This window comes from Nelumbo lutea, chromosome 2 (assembly GCF_056320005.1).
Source record: "Nelumbo lutea isolate HS-2025 chromosome 2, American lotus-T2T, whole genome shotgun sequence".
NCBI classification, from domain to species: domain Eukaryota; kingdom Viridiplantae; phylum Streptophyta; class Magnoliopsida; order Proteales; family Nelumbonaceae; genus Nelumbo; species Nelumbo lutea.
This window is the reverse complement of record NC_142685.1, coordinates 41,678,697-41,699,382: the sequence shown is the minus strand read 5'-3', so window position 1 is coordinate 41,699,382 and position 20,686 is coordinate 41,678,697. Positions and strand designations below refer to the sequence as shown.

The 20,686-nt window shown below is 43.4% G+C and overlaps 1 protein-coding gene across 8 annotated transcripts in view; it reads right to left on the bottom strand.

Moving 5' to 3' along the window:
• Nucleotides 1-20,686, bottom strand: part of LOC148870113 (uncharacterized) — a 74,163-nt gene that overhangs the window by 45,850 nt on the left and 7,627 nt on the right. For all 8 annotated transcript variants that reach the window (XM_088972513.1, XM_088972508.1, XM_088972511.1 and 5 more), the window contains exon 7: nt 14,624-14,741. In XM_088972513.1, the coding sequence (XP_088828639.1) occupies nt 14,624-14,741 (118 nt within the window). The remainder of the gene's footprint in view (nt 1-14,623; nt 14,742-20,686) is intronic.

Genomic DNA, 20,686 nt, shown 5'->3' with positions numbered 1-20,686 from the left:
TGATCTCACTAAGTTCCTTGCTTCGAGTGGGTCACTTCAGCGAAGCTCTTGTGCCAGGACACCCCAACAAAATGGTGTGGCTGAACGAAAAAACCGTCATGTTCTCGAAGTTGCTCGTGGCTTGCTGATTCATATGAACGTGCCAAAACAGTTCTGGATGGATGCAGTAATGTGTGCGACATATATCATCAATCGCATGCCCTCCCGGCTACTAGAGTATAAGGCCCCACATCAGCTCTTGTTCCCTACAGCCCCGTTGTCCACCATTCCGATGCGTGTTTTTGGGTGTCGTTGTTTTGTCCACAACCTGTCACCTACTTGTGGTAAACTTGACCCTCGAGCTATTCCTTGTGTTTTTCTTGGTTACCCTTCATCTCAAAAGGGGTATCATTGCTATGATCCCATTGCCCGCAAGTACTATGTTTCCATTGATGTCTCATTCTTTGAGAGTCAACCGTTCTTCTCGGTTTCTCCTCAAGGGGAGAGTAGAGTTGTGGAGAAACAGGCGACGACTTATATTCAACTACCTCCTTTACCCGACCCTCCTCCGTTCCGGGTTTTTCATCGTCGCCATAAGAGCTAGCAGAGTTCAAGAGCCGTGGAGCCGGACACTATGCAACCAAAATCATCGGATTCACCCGAGGAAGATCCGTCTCCTCAGCCAGGTACACTTGCTCCCATTGCTCCTTTAAATGTTGATTCTCCTGTCACCAATGATCTTAATATTCCTATTGCTAAGAGAAAGGGCGTTAGATCTTGTACCACTAATCATCCAATCTCTAATTTTGTGTCCTATGAGCATGTTTCACCTTCGTACCATGCCTTTCTCTCTTCTGTGGATAGTGTCCCCGTTCCTAAGACCGTGGCAGAAGCTTTGTCAAAACCTGAATGGACAGATGCAATGCAGGAAGAAATTGATGCCTTACACAAAAATGGTACTTGGGAGTTGGTAGATCTTCCTGAAGAGAAGGAACCAGTGGGGTGCAAGTGGGTGTTCACAGTGAAACACAAAACTGATGGAACTGTTGAAAGGCACAAGGCTAGACTAGTAGCAAGAGGCTTCACACAGGCATATGGAGTGGACTATGCAGAGACTTTTGCTCCAGTAGCGAAGATGAACTCTATCCGGATTCTCCTTTCCTTGGCAGCAAATCTTGACTGGGATCTTCACCAATTGGACATCAAGAATGCCTTCTTGAATGGTGACTTGGAAGAGGAAGTGTACATGACCCAACCCCTAGGGTTCTGTGCCAAAGGCAGTGAACAAAAGGTGTGCAGGTTAAAAAAATCCCTATATGGGTTGAAACAATCACTTCGGGCTTGGTTTAGTAAGTTCCATTTAGCAATTCAACAGATGGGATTCAAACAATGCCAGTCAGATCATACCCTGTTTGTGAAAAGAGGTGAAGGTAAAATTGCAGCTCTGATTGTGTATGTGGATGACATAGTGATCACAGGAGATTGGGAAGCTGAAATCCAAAGACTAAAAAAATTCTTAGCCACTTAATTTGAGGTGAAGGATCTAGGCCCCTTACGATACTTTCTTGGAATTGAAGTTGCCAGCTCTCACAAGGGCATCTTTATTTCCCAACGGAAGTATGTACTAGATCTTCTAGAAGATACAGGCAAGTTGGGGGTAAAACCATCTGATTCACCTATTGAACCTAATCACCATCTGGGAGACAGTCAGGGAGAGTTTTTGAAAGATGTAAAGATGTTCCGGAGACTCGTGGGGAGACTTTTGTATTTGTCTATGACTAGGCCTGATATTGCCTATGCAGTGGGTGTCCTTAGTCAATTCATGCACAGCCCGAGGACAACTCACTTTGAGGCTGTAGAGAGGATCTTGAGATATCTCAAGAAGTTTCCTGGAGCTGGTTTGTTGTTCCAGAAACACAGTCACTTAAAAGTGGAGGTATATACTAATGCAGATTGGGTAGGAGTAGTCAATGACCGAAAGTCTACCAGTGGGTATTGTGCCTTTGTAGGAGGAAACCATGTCACATGGGGAAGCAAAAAACAAAGTGTGGTGGCTAGATCCAGTGTTGAAGCAGAGTATAGAGCGATGGCTCATGGGGTTGCGGAAATCATGTGGATAAGAAATCTGTTAGGTGAACTGGGTTTCGCAGTAAGCAATCCTATGTCACTCTACTGTGACAATAAAGTTGCCATCAATATTGTTGCTAATCCAGTTCTGCATGACAGGACGAAACACATTGAAGTGGACAAGCATTTTATCAGAGAGAAACTTGAAAGTGGAGAAGTGCGTACACCATATGTCAGCTCGGAAGAGCAACTTGCAGATATCTTCACCAAAGGTCTTCATCATGTGCGGCACCAAGATTTGTGTGACAAGTTGGGCATGATTGACATCTATGCTCCAACTTGAAAGGGAGTGTTAGAATAATGTTAAAATAACTTAGTTGCAGATGTTAGGGCCTGTTTGGCTAATTAAAGTGTTTTTTATTTATGTTATGTCTATTATTGTACTCAGGGGCACAAGGGTCGTTTCCCTTGTTATTTCTGCCGCCCTATATATAGTAAAATAAAGACTGGCGCCGCCAATACTGTTACATTGCAAAACCTTCTCTCTTCTCTCCTCTCTTCTCTTCTCTTCTCTTCTCTTCTCTTCCTCTTATCTCTGGCCGGCCACACTGTCAAGAATCAGCATTATACTTCACTGTGAATATCCACCTACATCCAATAGGCTTCTTCTCTCTTAATTGATCAACCAGTTCCCAAGTAGCATTCTTTACAAGGGCATCCATCTCATCCTTCATCGCTTCCTTCAACTCAGGGACAACAAGGGCCTCTTGAACTGTTCTAGGAATGGGAATGGCAGCAATGGAGGCTACAAAGGACTTATGTGATGATGAAATGTGATCATAAGAAAGGAAATGAGCGATACTATGGGCAAAGGATGAGGTACATTGACATTTCCCCTTACGTGCTGCAATCGAAAGGTCAAGGTCATTTGCGGATGGCCGAGGCACAGTAATGGAAGAGGAGGGTATGTCATCAGTAGTAGGAGTGGGTATGTCATCAGTAGTAGGAGGGGGTAAGGAGGATCCAATACCTGAATCTGGTGCCGCAAAAGAGATAGGAACTGGCCTGAACTGATCATTACTAGAACCAACTTGCTGCCACCATCTTTTGTGAAACACCCTCAATTCTTTACACTTTTGACAACTCCCTTCAATATACTCCTCACCACTTGTAGGAATGGGCAAAGGAACATCTCGAGCAAACACACCCTTTTCACCACTCTCCCCTTAAGGTGGAACCCTAGGGTAATAAGGAACATCTTCAAACAAGGTGATATCCGTGGATACAAATCTGGTTCTTGAGACAGGGTCATAGCAACAATAGCCCTTTTGATTTTGTGCATACCCTAGGAAAATACATTTGGCAACCTTAGGATCAAATTTTGAACGAGTAGGCCCAAGGATTTGGACAAAACAAGTGCAACCAAAGGTTTCTGGAAGAACAGAGAACTGCTCCTTATCAAGATACAACAAGTTAAAAGGAGCTTTCTTGTCCCAGACCCATGAAGGAATCCTGCTAATCAGATAAATAGCAATAAGAATGGCATCCCCCAGAAACGAATAGGAACATTAGTATTCAGCATGATACTTCTTGCAACTTTTTTTTATCAATAACTGTGGGTTGAATTAATATTAAAAATATGAAAAAATTACAGACCAAGGGGACTAAACAATCTTAGCTCCCAAGAACAACCATTAAACATCAAAAGAACAAAAATTACAAGACAGCCCAAAAAATAGAATGTTTGTTCACCCCTTGTCTAGCTAGACCATCTGCCAAAGAGTTCGCACTTCTTTTTACCCATTTGTATCGGATTTCCATTTCCTTAGTCAGCCACTTGAATTTCCTCTTTTCATTACTATAATTCCAAAGTCTAAGACTATCCTCTTTTAGTCAGTTTACCACCACTTTAGAATCTCCTTCTATGATCAGCTTGTTAGTATGCATATCCTTGATTCTTTGTACCCCTTCAAGAGCTGCAAGAATCTTAGCTCTCAAAGAATCTCCCACCTCAATTGGTCCAAAATACATAGCTAACAGATTCCCTTGTTCATCTCTTATTACTCCTATTCTGGATAACGCTGGATTGCCCAAGCTGCTGCCATCAAAGTTCAGTTTAACAAAGTCATGGGGTGGGGGGATCCAACAAACATTTGAGGCCTTCCTCATTGGAGAAAGTTCTGCCATCTCCTTCCACTTTCTTTGCAACTCATCAACTGAGAATTCTACGAATAGAGCCAAGCTTTTCAGCCAGTGTATAACCCTAATGTGGATGACCTCCAGCATTGCTTCCAAACTTCTCTCATTATCTGTAAATATTCGTGAATTTCTCTCCTCCCAAATAGTCCAACAGACTGCAGCCCTCATACACCTCCACATAAACTTGGCCCTTTTTGTTGGCCGAAACGGCATAAATGTGAATAGGCTTTGCACATTTGAAGAGGGGGTCCACTTGCACCCAAACAAAGAAGTACACCACTGCCAAATGATGTTAGTGAACCGACAGGAAATTAGTAAGTGATCCAGACTCACCATCAGCTTTACGGAGGGCACACCAGTGAGGACAAAAACAACTATTGGGTCTTTTTCTTTTAAGTAAATCTACTGTGTTAACTCTTCCCAAAAAGGCTTCCCAACAGAAACTCCCAACCTTAGGAGGTATAGGATGACACCTCACCTCTTTAACAGGGAAAGACAAGCCAGAAGAAGAAAAATGTGTGAGAGCACTAAAGAAAGAGGCACAAGTGAAAGAACCAGAGGGGGTGAGAGTCCAAATTCTACTATCTACCTTTGTTGGCTCTAGGAACACCCCTTCAAGAATGGATAACAGTGATGAGATACCACCAAGTTCTGTCCCTAATATCTCTTCGCAGGGCCAAGTTCCAGCCGACCCCAGAAATAGAATTAAAAGGAACAATGAATGAAGACACTGGTTCATTTTTAAAAGTAGAAAGGGAAAAAAGGCTTGGGAATTGGTCTTTTAGGGTGGAGTCCCCAATCCAAACATGTTCCCAAAAATTAATGAGATTGCCCGAGTACAAATCATACCTGATCCATGGAGAAAACAAAGGTAGAATAGCTTTCCAAGGAGATGCTCTTGTACTCCTTGCCAGAATCCCAGAGTCCCATCCATTTGTTGCAACCCCATGAATACTTCCCACTATCTTCACCTAAAGTTTGTCCTTCTCCAATGAGAACCTCCAAAGCCATTTCCCCAGAAAAGCCAAGTTCCTATTCCTTATGTTCCCGATACCCAAACCTCCCTCCCTCTTACTCCTACAAACCATCTCCCACCCCACCCTATAGTCCTTCTTCTCCTCCCCTGGCTCCCAGAGAAAGTCTCTCATTAGTTTTTCTAATCTACTAGCCACCTTTATCGGAATCTTGAAGATTGACAAAAAGTAAACAGGAAGGTTAGCTAAAGTATACCTAATTAGAGTGGTTCTCCCTCCAAGAGACAAATAATTTTTCTTCCAAATTACTAATTTCTTTTCAAACCTCTCCACAACCGGAACCCAAAACTCACCTTTCTAAGGGTTATCACCCAATGGCAAACCGAGGTAATTAAGGGGCCAATTTTCTATTGCACATTCTAAGGTGTTTGCAGCCTCATAGATCTCCCCCTCACCCATATTTACCCCAACTATACAACTCTTCTCAAAATTCACCTTAAGGTTTGACATTTGCTCAAAGTTGTATAGTGAGCTTCAAATTTCTAATCCTGTTAGGGTCCCCTGCTTCACAAAAGAGTATGGTGTCATTTGCAAATTGCAAATGTGTGAGTGGCACAAGCTCCCTCCCAACTCTCCAACCTCTGATTAAGCCCCTAGAATCTGCTCTATAAATTAGTCTCCCCAGAACTTCAGCTACCAAAGTAAATAAAAAGGGAGAGGGGGTCTCCTTGCCTAATCCCTCTCAAGGCTAGGAAGAAATCGACCATTGTCCCATTTACCAATATGGAGTAATGGCAGTTCCTGATACAACCCAAGACCCATCTGCACCAATTATCCCCAAAACCAAAATGGGTCATCACCTCCATCAAGAAAGATCAATCCACCAAATCATAAGCCTTTTCCAAATCCAGTTTACAAATCACCCCTTTTTTCTTGGATCTCTTAAACTCCTCCAAGCTCTCATTTGCTATCAGAATTCGATCTGTTATCTGTCCCCCCTTCACAAAAGCTCCTTGATAATTTGCTATACTTCTTGCAACTTCAAGGATGTGTCTATTTTTCCTCTCAGCTACACCATTTTGTTGTGGTGTATGAGGACAAGTGCTCTGATGAATCACTCCATGTTCAAGAAGATAAGAGGATAGGGGTTTTGCAAAATATTCTTTGGCATTATTAGATCTGAGATTTTTTATTTTAACCCCAAAATGAGTCATGATCATTTGATGAAAAATGCGGGTCAAAGTGGGAACCTCATCCCGAGAGCGCATGAGGCCCACCCATAGCAAGAATATGATAAGGTCCCCAAACATCAGTATGCACAATTTCAAAAAGAGCATAACTTTTATTACTTTGTGAATAAGTTGATCTACAATGCTTTGCCAATTCACAGCACTCACACTTCAGACTGGACACTTGGATTAACTCAAACAAATTAGGAAAAAGACTCCTTAAAGATCCAAAAGAAAGATGCCCCAATCGATTATGCCAAAGTATAATCTAACTCACAGATTATGACACAAAAGACTTATCATCTTCTTTCCTCTTCTCAGGTGGATGTTCAAGCAAGTAAATCCCATTCGTCTCACAGCCAATCCCAATCACCTTCCTTGTAGCCAAATCCTAGAAAACACAATGATCAGGGAAAAAGGTTATTGAACAGTTCTATTGTTTAGTGATACTACTAAAAGAAAGCAGATTAGTGCTTAGTTTAGGAACATGCAGAACTGAGGATAAGGAAATAGCATCAGAGACATTGGTCTCCCTTGCCTAAAATAGGGACAAGAGAGCCATCAGCAATAGACACTTTGTCTTTGCCAAAGGACAAGCAATGGGTGTGAAATAATGAAGATAAACTAGTCATATGATCAGATGCACCTGGGGTAGAGGAATGATAGGCAAAGGCCCTAGTACCTGATTGGGCAAAAGCAGAGGTGGACGTAGTATGAGATTGTCCAGAGCCACCAACTTCACTCTCCAACTGAGATAAAGCAGCCCTAACAGCAGCCAATACATCAAGAGAACTGGATCTAGTGTTGGGAGTGGAAGGAGCTCCTGTGGTCACAACTGTGGATGAAGCTCCTGTGGTTATAGCTGCATTAGCATTTTCCTTTTTGTTCCTAAGTCTTTCTGGGATTAGCTGATGATGAAGCTTCCAACAAGTGTCATTAGTATGTTTTGGCTTCTTACAGTAGTCACAAAACACATCTCTTTCCATCCTTCTTTACCTCCCTCTCCTTATCACCTCCAGTCTTTGGTTTTATAGCTGCTAAAGCTAATTCCACATATGGGATCTGCAACATAACCTTCCTTCTACTCTCCTCACTGTGTACCAGAGAGTAGGCTTGAGATAAAGAGTCACAGTCTCTAGTGAGAAGATGCTGTCTTACAATGTCATAGTCAGAGTTCAGCCCTGCCAGGAATTCAAACACTTTTTCTCAACCAATTTCCTATATGTAGCAGCATCATTTTGGCTCTCCCACTCAATAGTCTCAAGATGATCAATCTCATACCACAATGATTTCAAGGTGGAGAAATAGACTGACACAAGTTTCTCCCCCTATTTAAGGTTCTTCACCTCCATTTTCAGTTCAAAGGTTCTAGCACCATTAAGGGGCTGAGAATAGGTTTCCTTCATATTGTCCCAAATCTTCTTAGTTGTCTTTGCCCAAAGATAGTTTCTACTAATATGAGATTGAATGGAATTGCATAACAAAGTCATAACCATATAGTTTTCTTGAACCCATTTAGCAAGGGAAGGGTCCTCCTGTGTTGTCCCTCATTAAGTATGGGACACTGTTATAGATGCATTCGTGGGAAAGACTTACCGCCGCCGGCATCAGCAATAAGGAGGGGCCCACACGACAGCTCATCAGGGGTCCACACTTATCTTGCCACGACAGCTCTTCTTGCCAACTCGCCGCTTGCTTACCTTATCCCTTATCCCATCTATCCTTATCTTATCCTCTGTTCTTAGTAGAGAGTTTTGTTTACCATTAGACGTAGGAGTTTGATTTAAAGTTGGATTATCCTAGCCTAGTCGAATACAATAAGGACTTCCCTCTTGTAATCTCCTATTTAAGGAGCTGTGAATTGGAATAAAGGCATTCAGTTTCCCAGTTAAGAGAAGAGTGAGGAGAGTTTGGGTGGTCTCTTGGACAAATCACCCATTTGGTTGCCACAATAGGGTCTACACGCAAGGGAAGGCACAAGGGGAAGCAAGAGACTCATCCCGTGGACCGACCCGTGACGAGATCCTATGCCCGAACCCATAACATTCTGGTATCAGAGCCTACCGTCATGGGGGAACAGGAGCCGCTGTCATCCAGGGTCCACGAACTGAAACATTGGCTCGCAGAGACCAGCATGGAGGTTCGTGAAGTCAAGGATGATGTCAGGGAACTACGACGCCTGCTGGAAGCGTTCCTCTCCAACAAAGAAAGAAGTTCCGAAGGAACCGCCACCACCAACAGTCGCCGGCCAAACTGGGCAGAGATGACCGACAGACATCAGATCACCGCCCCAACAGCCGTTGTTATTCCCAAGTACAGTCGGCTAGAATTTCCGTCCTACAACGGGACCGGAGACCCATTGGGATGGTTATATCGCTGCGAACAATTCTTCCGAAACCAGTGCACTGATTACAGAGACAAAGTCAGTCTGGCCGCCTTCCACCTAACAAAAGAAGCACAGCTCTGGTTCTACCATCTGGAACAGGAAGAACCCAGGCTCAGCTGGGAACAATTTAAATCCTATTGCCTCCTCAGGTTCGGGCCCCCGCTGACAAGCAACCCGCTAGGCGAGTTAATTAACCTCAAGCAAACCGGAACCGTGGCAAAATATCAACGCCAGTTCCAAACCCTTCTCGCCAGGGCAGCCTCGGTATGCCTAGACCAGCAAGTCGATATGTTTACAGCAGGGTTAGTAGAACCCCTATGAGTGGATGTAGAGATGCAACCCCCTCCTAACCTGGTCACAGCAATGAACCTCACCCATGCCTTCGAACGGAAGATGTAGCTCTCCCACGGAAACCTCAATATAGGTCGGCCGGCAACGACCTAGGCACCTTCGAAGACAGCAGGAGTGTCTCATTCTTCAACCGCAGCAGGGAACAAAGGCCCCCTGCTGGTAACCCTTCCAGATCGGCATCAAGTATAGAGAGTAGCAGGACAGCACCCCCCCCCATTAGACGACTGTCCCGAGCCAAGATGGGAGAACGGTGCACAAGAGGGCAGTGCTTCAACTGCGATGATCTGTACTCCTCTCGGCACAGGTGCAAGAAACTATTCTGTCTGCTGGTAGATGAACTCGAAGAAGACGAGGATGAACCTGCAGCATCTGAACCAGAGATCTCCCTCCACGCCATCACAGGGATCAAAACATCACAAACCATGCAACTAACGGCACTGGTAGCAAGGCAACCAGTTTGCATTCTCGTAGACTCCGGAAGCACCCAAAACTTCGTCAGTGAACAGGCTGCCCGTCAGTTAGCGATGGAAATCAAGCCGCAGTTACAGGTAGTCGTGGCCAACAGGGAAAGAGTTCACAGTCCCGGTATCTAAAGGGCACCAAGATTCAGGTCGGATCAGAATCCTTCCGTGCTGATTTATTCGTACTCTCCTTGGATGAATTCGACATCGTCCTAGGAGACAAGTGGCTGATCACTCTAGGGCCCATCCTATGGGATTTCAGCGCCCTAACAATGACTTTCCACCTGGATGGGAAACCGGTTACATGGCAGGGAACCAGAATAAGAACAAAAACACAGCTACATACACTCCAAGGTGAGAACTCGCACGCAACAGATATGGAGAGGCTCCTCACGGATTTCTCTACAGTATTCAAAGAACTCAAGGGGCTCCCACCTTCCAGAGCCTGCGATCATCGGATCACTCTGATAGCCGGATTGGATCCCGTTGTCGTCCGACCCTATCGCTACCCACACCGACAGAAGAATGAAATAGAAAGACAGTGCGCGGACATGTTACAGCAAGGGATCATCCATCCCAGCCGCTCCTCCTTCTCATCTCCGGTTCTGTTGGTACCCAAGCAAGATGGAACTTGGAGATTTTGTGTGGATTACAGAGAACTTAACAGCCGAACGGTCAAGGATAAATTTCCTATTCCTGTCGTAGATGAGCTATTGGATGATCTCCATGGCGCACAGTACTTCTCAAAATTAGACCTTCGGTCGGGTTACTTCTAGGTCCGAATGACTTCCAAAGATGTAGAGAAAACAGCCTTCAGAACACACCATGGCCATTTTGAATTCCTGGTTATGCCATTCGGTCTCAGCAACGCTCCCTCCACATTCCAGGCCCTGATGAACGAGGTGTTCCACTCCCACCTCCGCAGATTCGTCTTGGTATTCTTTGACGACATCCTAGTCTATAGCAAGTCGTGGGTAGAACACATGCAACATCTACGGGTCGTTCTTGAACTCCTGCAGCAACACCAACTCGTCCTTAAGCGATCCAAATGCTCCTTTGGGGAACACCAGGTCCTTTACTTAGGATATGTGATCAGCGGACAAGGGGTCACTGTGGATGACTCCAAGATTCAGGCGATCAAAGAATGGCCCAGACCACAATCCGCCAAGGCTCTCCACGAGTTTCTAGGGCTGACAGGTTACTACCGCAAGTTCGTACAAAATTATGGACTTTTGGCAGCCCCACTAACCAATCTACTCAAGAAAAATGCCTTCCACTGGCATAGTACAGCCGACGAGGCCTTTGTAAATTTAAGAGAAGCCCTCTCCTCCACGCCGGTTCTACAATTACCAAACTTTGATCTCGAGTTCACAGTAGAATGCGATGCATCCGGCACCGACATCGGCGCCATACTACAGCAACAAGGGCATCCGGTAGCCTTCTTCAGCCGCAAACTGGCCGACCGCCACACTAAGTTACTCGCCTATGAACGTGAACTGATTGGGTTGGCAAAGGCAGTGCAGCACTGGAGGTCGTACCTATGGGGAAGGTCCTTCGTGGTCAAGACAGACCATTACAGCCTCAAATATTTGTTGGAACAACGGCTTACCACCTCGCCACAACAGCATTGGGTCAGCAAACTTCTTGGCTTTGATTTCCGGGTGGACTACAAGGCGGGAACCTTGAACCGTGCCGCAGATGCCTTGTCTCGCCGAGAGGAAGACAATATGCTCCTCCATGCGATCTCACAGCCCCAAACCACCCTACTAAAAGACATTCGAAACATATTGCCACAATCACCAGAGTGGAACGAGCTTGTCCAGAAAATACAAGCGGAACAACCAACCCAAACTGGTCCATGCACGACGAGGTGGCACTATACAAGGGACGAATTTATCTCCCAACCGACTGTCCCTTAATCCCCTCCGTCATCTCCAGCATACACAACTCTACGCATGAAGGTGTCCAGAAGACTTTGCACCGCATCCACGCTGATTTCCACTGGCAGGGTATGAAGGCTGCGGTGCGATACTTCATTCAGAACTGCTCTATGTGCCAATAGCAAAAGTGGGAAAACTTGCACCCAACTGGCCTTCTCCAACCACTTTCACTTCCAACTCAGATCTGGGCAGATTTTTCCATGGACTTCATCGAGGGCCAACCCAAGGTTGGCGAAAAGTCAGTCTTATTTGTGGTAGTGGACCATTTTTCCAAATATGCTCATTTCCTTCCCTACCCCCCTTGAAGGACAGCAGATCCATTCACCAACCTCGGGCACTTGTCCAGTCTCGCATCAATCGGGGTACCTTAGAAGTCCTCGTGGAGTGGAACGGACTACAATCAACTAAGGCAACCTGGATTCCCTGGTCTGATCTTCACAACGCCTATCCAGATCTCGAGCTTGGGGTCAAGCTCGTTGCCCAGGAGGGGTGTGATGTTATGGATGCATTCGTGGGAAAGACTTACCGCCACCGGCAGCAGCAATAAGGAGGGGCCCACACGACAGCTCATCAGGGGTCCACACTTATCTTGCCACGACAGCTCTTCTTGCCAACTTGCCGCCTACTTACCTTATTCCTTATCCCATCTATCCTTATCTTATCCTCTGTTCTTAGTAGAGAGTTTTGTTTGCCATTAGACGTAGGAGTTTGATTTAAAGTTGGATTATCCTAGCCTAGTCGAATACAATAAGGACTTCCCTCTTGTAATCTCCTATTTAAGGAGCTGTGAATTGAAATAAAGGCATTCAGTTTCCCAGTTAAGAGAAGAGTGAGGAGAGTTCGGGTGGTCTCTTGGACAAATCACCCATTTGGTTGCCACAATAGGGTCTGCACGCAAGGGAAGGCGCAAGGGGAAGCAAGAGGTTCTCCCCGTGGACCGACCAGTGACGAGATCCTATGCCCGGGCCCATAACAGACACATAACTTTAACTTAAACAAAACAGACTATTCACTCTCAACTAGATAGACAAATGACCAAAATACCCTTGTATTGTCGACTCTTACACCTACGAAGACCAAAGTTGTCAAACCTGCCTCTTTAGACTCCTTAGAAATAGCGTCCCTTGACTCACTAACCACGTCCTGGTTCAGAACCCTGCTGCTGAAATCAAAGGAGATAGTCATATTCCTGTACTGTCGACTCTAACACCTACGAAGACCAAAGTTGTCAAACCTGCCTCTTTAGACTCCTTAGAAATTGCGTCCCTTGACTCAATAACCACGTCCTGGTTCAGAACCCTGCTGCTGAAATCAAAGGAGATAGTCATATTCTTCGAGGCAATGAAACACATATCCTCTCTAGTATTTTCTTCCTTACCAAAATTTTCTTCCATTTCGATTCTTTCCGACATTCCATCACCAGGATCAACCCCATTTGATATTCCTCCAACATCTTTCTTACTATGAACAGCTAAGTCCTCAACCATAGCTCTTTCTTGTGGACCGCCTCTTCAATATCCCATGGTAAAGCATGGGGAGCTATCTTCTCTGAACATGCTTCAACCTTCTGACCATTAGAATGATTCAAATCTTCCAAACTCATGAACTTCGTAATCACCCACTCCCAAGACGACTCCTTCCTCTTGCCATGGCCACCAAAGATTCTTAAATCTTTATGTTTAAAAGCTGTTACCTTTTTTGCCCCCAAAACCATGGCTTTATCTTTCCTCGTCATTCTGCCTCCCTTGACCTGTCAGCCCTGAGAGAATTTCTTTTCTGATCTGCCGTGGATTAGACGAGAGACACTATCAGTCTTCAAAGGGGAAGAGGACCAGAATCATTGTCCATTAAACTTGACTCCTTAGGGGTCACGTGCAAAGGAGGCTGTTTGATTACATTAATTGCTCTTAGCTTTTCTCCTTTTGGGCCAACCAACCTGAATCTACAACCCAATGAATAACACCCGCCCCACCCATCTACTCGCAGCACTGCCTCTCCATCTTCCTCATAACTGCTTTGGAGAAGACGAGACTCATTCACAAACTTCCAACGTTCAGTGTCGGTCCCAGTCCCCTGTTCTCGAGCTCCCCCCACTTCCTCTCCTCTTCTTTCACCTAGGTGCCGACTTGCCACGTCATCATCTTCCTCAGGCTCCTTGTCACTCCTCCAAAGCAACGCTTTAGTTTCTGCCACAATTCAAACCCTGTGCCAAAGTCCACCCACCTGCAACTCCATGGCTCTAGGGATAGCTTCAGGATGCACCCCCGAGATTCTAATTCTTGCAGCACAAAGATCCTGAATATCCTAACTGCTTTTTAGGAAGTATAGAATTTTCATTAAATATGAGGAAGTTGTACAACTAGAAGCTGTAAAATGGGAAACCATACAAAAATGTCAGAAAACTGCCAGAATGCACTAAAAAAACAGCCCTTGGCTGTTTACAAAAAGAGTTCAAACAACAAAAATGAAGTGTAGCTCATTCCTTTAAACAAATTGTAGCTTTCGATACAAGAGTGAAGCTTTCCTACTATTTCCTGAAAAACAGAGTCAGCTGAACTAGCCTTATTTTGGAAGACCTGAGCATTCTCTCTTGCCATAACCCCAAAACACAGCTGCAGGCACCATATTCCAAAACAGGTTTGGGGAAACAACTCCTCACTGCAAACACACCATATATCCTGACTGCAGTTTTGTAATAGATGTTTGGGAGGAGAAACACTAGAAAACATAATTGACACGAAATTTTCAGAGTCAGTCAAAAAAAATCTTCAATTTCCATCCAGAATGCAACCACTACAAGACAACCTGTTACAAACCAAGCACATTTTATTTTATGCTCGAGCACAAAAAATAATCTAAAGACACAACTATGTCAAAAATCTTCCTAGCATTGGTGCTTGACACTGTATGAGGAAGCAAACCAAATATTATATCTCATAAAGACCATGTCATCTTTTTTTTTTTTTCTGATAAATGATTGATAAGACCATGTCATCTTGAATGTAATATTTATTTGGATTGATGAAATACACCTCACCTCTAGAGTTGCAAGAGCTGTTTTTTCAGATTCCTTCACTTGAGCTTCGGTTGAAGTCAAACGGGATGCCCTCCTTTCTTCAAACTTTTGTTGCAGGCTTGAGGTTTCAGCATCTATTCTGTAACCAGAAAATAAAGTCTCAAAATAGTGGAGAAGATGAGTTTTTTACAATAATACAAGATTTTATGAGAAGCAAAGGAATAAAATACAAACAGAAAATGGACATCTTAGCCAAATAAATGATACTGTTGGAGGTTTTAGGGGTACATTTGTAGTGTTGATAAACTTTTGGTGACTTAATATGTACTGATGGTAGGAAAATGGGCCTATATGTAACTTTGATATAATTGGATCTTTTCTTATTTAAGCCATTGGTTGTATTGGATTTAGAGCTGTCAATCAGTTGGGTCTGGTTCAGGACATGGTGGACCCGTTCTGAAGCAATAAGAATATTGTGTAGACCCAGTCCCAAACTAGACCCTATAGGGTCTATAATACCAGACCCAGAATTGACCAATTATCAATTGGGTTAATCAGGTCTGGCCCGATAAGAACCAATTATGTTTGAAATCTATAATTACCTGCAAACATAAACAAGCAAAATCAGAGACAAAACACCAAGAAGGAAGATCTATAGACCTTGTTTCCATGGGATGATCTACAGGATACCCAAAGGAATTCTATGCAAAGATAAAAGTCATCAAAAGCATTCACCACATCAGCAAGCTGCATATAAGTGGCAACACAAGAAAGGCACACTTCTTGAGAGGCAACTTTCTCTCGATGAAATGTCTATCAACTTCAATATGTTTGGTTCTATCATACTGTATTGGGTTGTGAGCAATGTTAATGGCCGCTTGATTATCACAATACAGCATCAAGGGTCCTACAGACTCAATTCCCAGTTCTGTAAGGAGAGACTTCAGTCATAATATTTCAGCAACACCATTAGCCATAGACCTGTATTCAGCTTCAGCACTGAACCGAGCAACAACATTTTGTTTCTTGCTCCTCCATGAAACTAAATTTCCTCCAATGAAGGCACAATACCCAGAAGTAGATCTCCTATCATCAATACAACATGCCCAATCTACATCAGTGTATACTTCAATCTTCATATGGCCATTATTTTTAAAAAGTATACCCCGGCCTGGACATCTCTTCAAATAGGCTAAAAATCTCTCAACAGCAAGGAGGTGTGAGGTCTTGGGAGAGTACATGTACTGACTAACAACACTGGCAGCATAAGAAATGTCGGGGTGAGTTAGACATAGGTAGAGAAGTCATCCTACAAGCCATTGATAGATACTTTATCTTCCAAAGGCTCACCATGCTCTGTATTAATCTTATGATTTTTCTCAATGGGAGTATCAGCAAGCTTAGCTCCCAGTTTTCCTATCTCTTCCAAGAGATCAAAAACATACTTCCTCTAGGAAACAAAAATGCCATGCTTGGACCTTGCAACTTCAATCCCAAGGAAATACCTCAACTCACCTTTCTTCTTAAAGAATAGAACGTGGTCAAATTTGGATTGAACATAGCCAAATCTTTCCAAAGCAAGTCTATATCTATCAAACCATGCCCTTAGAGATTGTTTTAGACCATGCAAAGCTTTCTTCAACTTGCAAACTTTCTTATCAATCCCTACATCATAAAAACCAGGAGGTAACTCCATATACACCTCCTCCTGCAAGTCACCATTTAGAAATTTTTAACATCCATCTGAAACAGAGGCCAAGAGAAGTTAGCAGCAAGAGACAGTAAAACCCTGATGGTATTCATTTTTGCAACTGGTGCAAAGGTCTCCAAGTATTCAATACCATAAGTTTAAGCGTATCCCTTAGCCACCATTCTAGCTTTATATCTTTCAACTGTACCATCAACATTATACTTCACTGTGAATATCCACCTACACCCAACAAGCTTCTTCTCTCTTAGTTGATCAACCAGTTCCCAAGTAGCATTCTTTACAAGGGCATCCATCTCATCCTTCATTGCTTCCTTCCACTCAGGGACAACAAGGGCCTCTTGAACTGTTCTAGGAATGGGAATGGCAGTAATGGAGGCTAAAAAGGACTTATATGATGATGAAATGTGATCATAAGAAAGGAAATGAGCAATACAATGGGCAGAGAATGAGGTACATTAACGTTTCCCCTTATGTACTGCAATCGGAAGGTCAAGGTCATCTGCGGATGGCTAAGGCAAGGTAGTGGAAAAGGGTATGTCATCAGTAGTAGGAGTTGGCATGTCATCAGTAGTAGGAGGGGGTAAGGAGGAGGCAATACCTAAATCTGGTGCTGCAGAAGAGATAGGAATTGGTCTGAACTGATCATTACTAGAACCAACTTGTTGCCACCATCTTCTGTGAAACACCCTCAATTCTTTACATTTTTTGACAACTCCCTTCAATTCACTCCTCTCCACTTGCAGGAATAGGCAAAGGAACATCTTGAGCAAACACACCCTGCTCACTACTCTCCCCCTGAGGTGAAACCCTAGTGTAATAGGGGACATCTTCAAAGAAGGTGACATCCATAGATACAAATCTGGTTCTCGAGACAACGTTCATAGCAACAATACCCTTTTTTATTTTGTGCATACCCTAGGAAAATACATTTGGCAGCATTAGGATCAAGTTTTGAACAAGCAGGCCCAAGGATTTGGACAAAACAAGTGCAACCAAAGGTTTTGAGAAGAACAAAGAATTGCTCATTATTAGGATACAACAAGTTAAAAGGAGCTTTCATGTCCAAGACTCGTGAAGGAATCCTGTTAATGAGATAAACAGCAGTAAGAATGGCATCCCCCCCCCCCCAGAAACGAATAGGAACATTAGTATTTAGCATGATGTTGCTTGCAACTTCAAGGATGTGCCTAGTTTTCCTCTCAGCTACACCATTCTGCTGAGGTGTATGTGGACAAGTGCTCTGATGAATCACTCCATGTTCAAGGAGATAAGAATATAGGGTTTTGCAAAATATTCTTTGGCATTATCAGATCTGAGATTTTTTATTTTAACCCCAAAATGAGTCAGGATCATTTGATGAAAAATGCTGGCCAAAGTGGGAACCTCATCCCGAGAGCGCATGAGGTAAACCCATGAAAACAGAGTGGTCATCAACAAACAATAGAAAGTATTTGTACCCACCCATAGCAGGAATATGATAAGGCCCCCAAACATCAGTATACACAATTTCAAAAAGAACAGAACTTCTTTTATTACTTTGTGAATAAGGTGATCTACAATGCTTTGCCAACTCACAGCTCTCACACTTCGAACTGGACACTTGGATTGACTCAAACAAATTAGGAAAAAGACTCTTTAAAGACCCAAAAGAAAGATGACCCAATTGATTATGCCAAAGCATAATCTGATTCACAGACTATGACACAAAAGACTTCCCATCTTCTTTCCTCTTCCCAGGTGGATGTTCAAGCAAGTAGATCCCAATCGTCTCACGGTCACGACCAGTCACAATCACCTTCCTTGTAGCCAAGTCCTAGAAAACACAATGATCGGGGAAAAAGATCATTGAACAGTTCTGGTGTTTAGTGATACTACTGATAGAAAGCATATTAGTACTTAGTTTAGGAACGTGTAGAACTAAGGATAAGGAAATGGCATCAGAGACATTGATGTCTCCCTTGCCTGAAATAGGGACAAGAGAGCCATCAGCAATAAACACTTGTCTCTGCCAGAGGACAAGCAATAGGTGTGAAATAATGAAGATAAACTGGTCATATGATCAGATGCACCTGAATCAATAATCCAACAATGGCTAGTGTTACCTAGGGTAGAGGAATGATAGGCAGTGGCCCTTGTACCTGATTGAGCAAAAGCAGAGGTAAGAGTAGAATGAAATTGTCCAAAGTAGCCAACTTCACTCTCCAGGTGAGATAAAGCAACCCTAACAGCAGCCAATGCATCAAGAGAACTGGATCTAGTGTTGGAAGAGGATGGAGCTCTCTGGAATTAGTTGAGGATGAAACTTCCAACAAATGTCCTTAGTATGTTTTGGCTTCTTACAGTAGTCACAAAACACATCCCTCTCCTTATCACCTCCAGTCTTTGGTTTTATAGCTGCTAAAGCTGATTCCATAGATGAGATTTATAACATAACTTTCCTTCTACTTTCCTCACTATGTACCAGAGAGTAGGCTTGAGATAAAGAGACACTATCTCTAGTGAGAAGTTGTTGTCTTACAATGTCATAGTCAGAGTTTAGCCCAGCCAGGAATTCAAACACTATTTTTCTCAACCAATTTCCTGAATGTGGCAACATCCTTCTGTCTCTCCCACTCAATAGTCTCAAGATGATCAATTTCATACCACAATGATTTCAAGGTGGAGAAATAGACTGACACAGGTTTCTCCCCCTGTTTAAGATTATTCACCTCAATTTTCAATTCATAGGCTCTAGCAACATTAAGGGGCTGAAAATAGGTTTCTTTCATATTGTCCCAAATCTCCATAGCTGTCTTTGCCCAAGGATAGTTTCTATTTACATGAGGCTGCATGGAGTTGCATAACCAAGTCATAACCAAATAAGTTTCTTGAACCCGTTTAGCAAGGGAAGGGTCCTCCTGTGTTGGTTTCTTTGTGTCTCCCATCACATACCCCATCTTTCCCCTCCCCCCAATGGCCATCACGGCTGATTGGGCCCATTCCAAATATTTGTTCCATCAAACTTGACTGTAGTAATCTGAAATAAACTGTTATAAGTAGAGTTTACAGCTCCTACAAGTCCTCCATTTGGTTTGTTCTCATTTCCGGCCATTTCCATGCTGAAATGACAGAGTAATCACTGAATGGATAGTACAGCACTGTCCAAACTCCTTTTCTAAACAGAAATTCCAGGTACTGCCCAAATAGCACCCAAAGGAAGAAGAAAACTTCAGAGGCCTTTTTACAAATACAAGGTGAGCAGTAGAGGAAACCAACACTGTCAAAAATAGTACAGCCCAGAAAAACAGTCCGTACAAAAGACCTAAAACAGTCCAAGAGAATAGAAAAACAATCCAGAAAGTATGAAAAACAACCCAGAAATTTCTGGGCTAAAACAGTCTAAGAGAACAGCCGAACAGCTGTACTAGTTCCAGAGAAATTTCAAACACTTAACAGTCCAAAAAATATGAAAAACAACCCAGAAATTACTGGGCACCACTCTTAATATCTTATTTAAGCTCTAAATCAGAAAGCAACCTGTTTTCTCCGATTCTTCCTGGTCATCAAATAGCTCTCCAAGATATTTGAACCTTGGGCACCTTCTTCGATCTCCAATGACCTCCAAGAACCAGGCGACTCAAGCTGAAACTTCCAGCCCTAGAACTACTCTCATGTAGTCAGATGGACAACACCTACATGAGAACCCAAGCCAGGTTTAGGCCTGCTCTGATACCAAGTTGTCTGAAACCAAGAAGGTTCAGACCTGATTAGTAAGCAAAAGAAAACCAGAAATGAAGAGAAGAGAAGAGGAGAAGAGGAAGAGAGAATAGAAGAGAAAGAGGGGTTCAGCCAGCTTAGTCTGCCGGCCCAAATGATATTTAAAAATAGGCCTTCAACAATAAGTGGTACAATGACAGGAATGCCCCTGTCACTAGAAACAACAGAAAAAAGGTTCTAACAGTATTCTAACGGCACTATAGACAAGAAAAAAAACATATGATCAGATGGGGACCACAAGCTGGTCAACCATTTTCTCTACACCAAACACAACCTAAAGGAATGAAAATTCTGCACCCCTGGAGAAGTAAAAGCATTACTCTTGAGATATGCATCTAAATCCCCAGCAGCCACCCTGGAGGTCACTTTTTCACCTGATAACACTCCAAAAGTGCCCCATACACAGTAACCGACTCAATACCTAAAGGAATCAAAACTGCACAGTCCTATAGAAGAACTAAAAGCACTACTCTTGAAGAATGACATCTCTTATGGAGCCTAAATGGGCCAACCGGAAGACCAACATGTAAAGATAATGGGAAGGTCTCCTAAGTAGTCCTTTATCTAATTGGCCTTTTAACTATCTAAGCATCCCTTTAGGTGGCAACCTAGGTCAA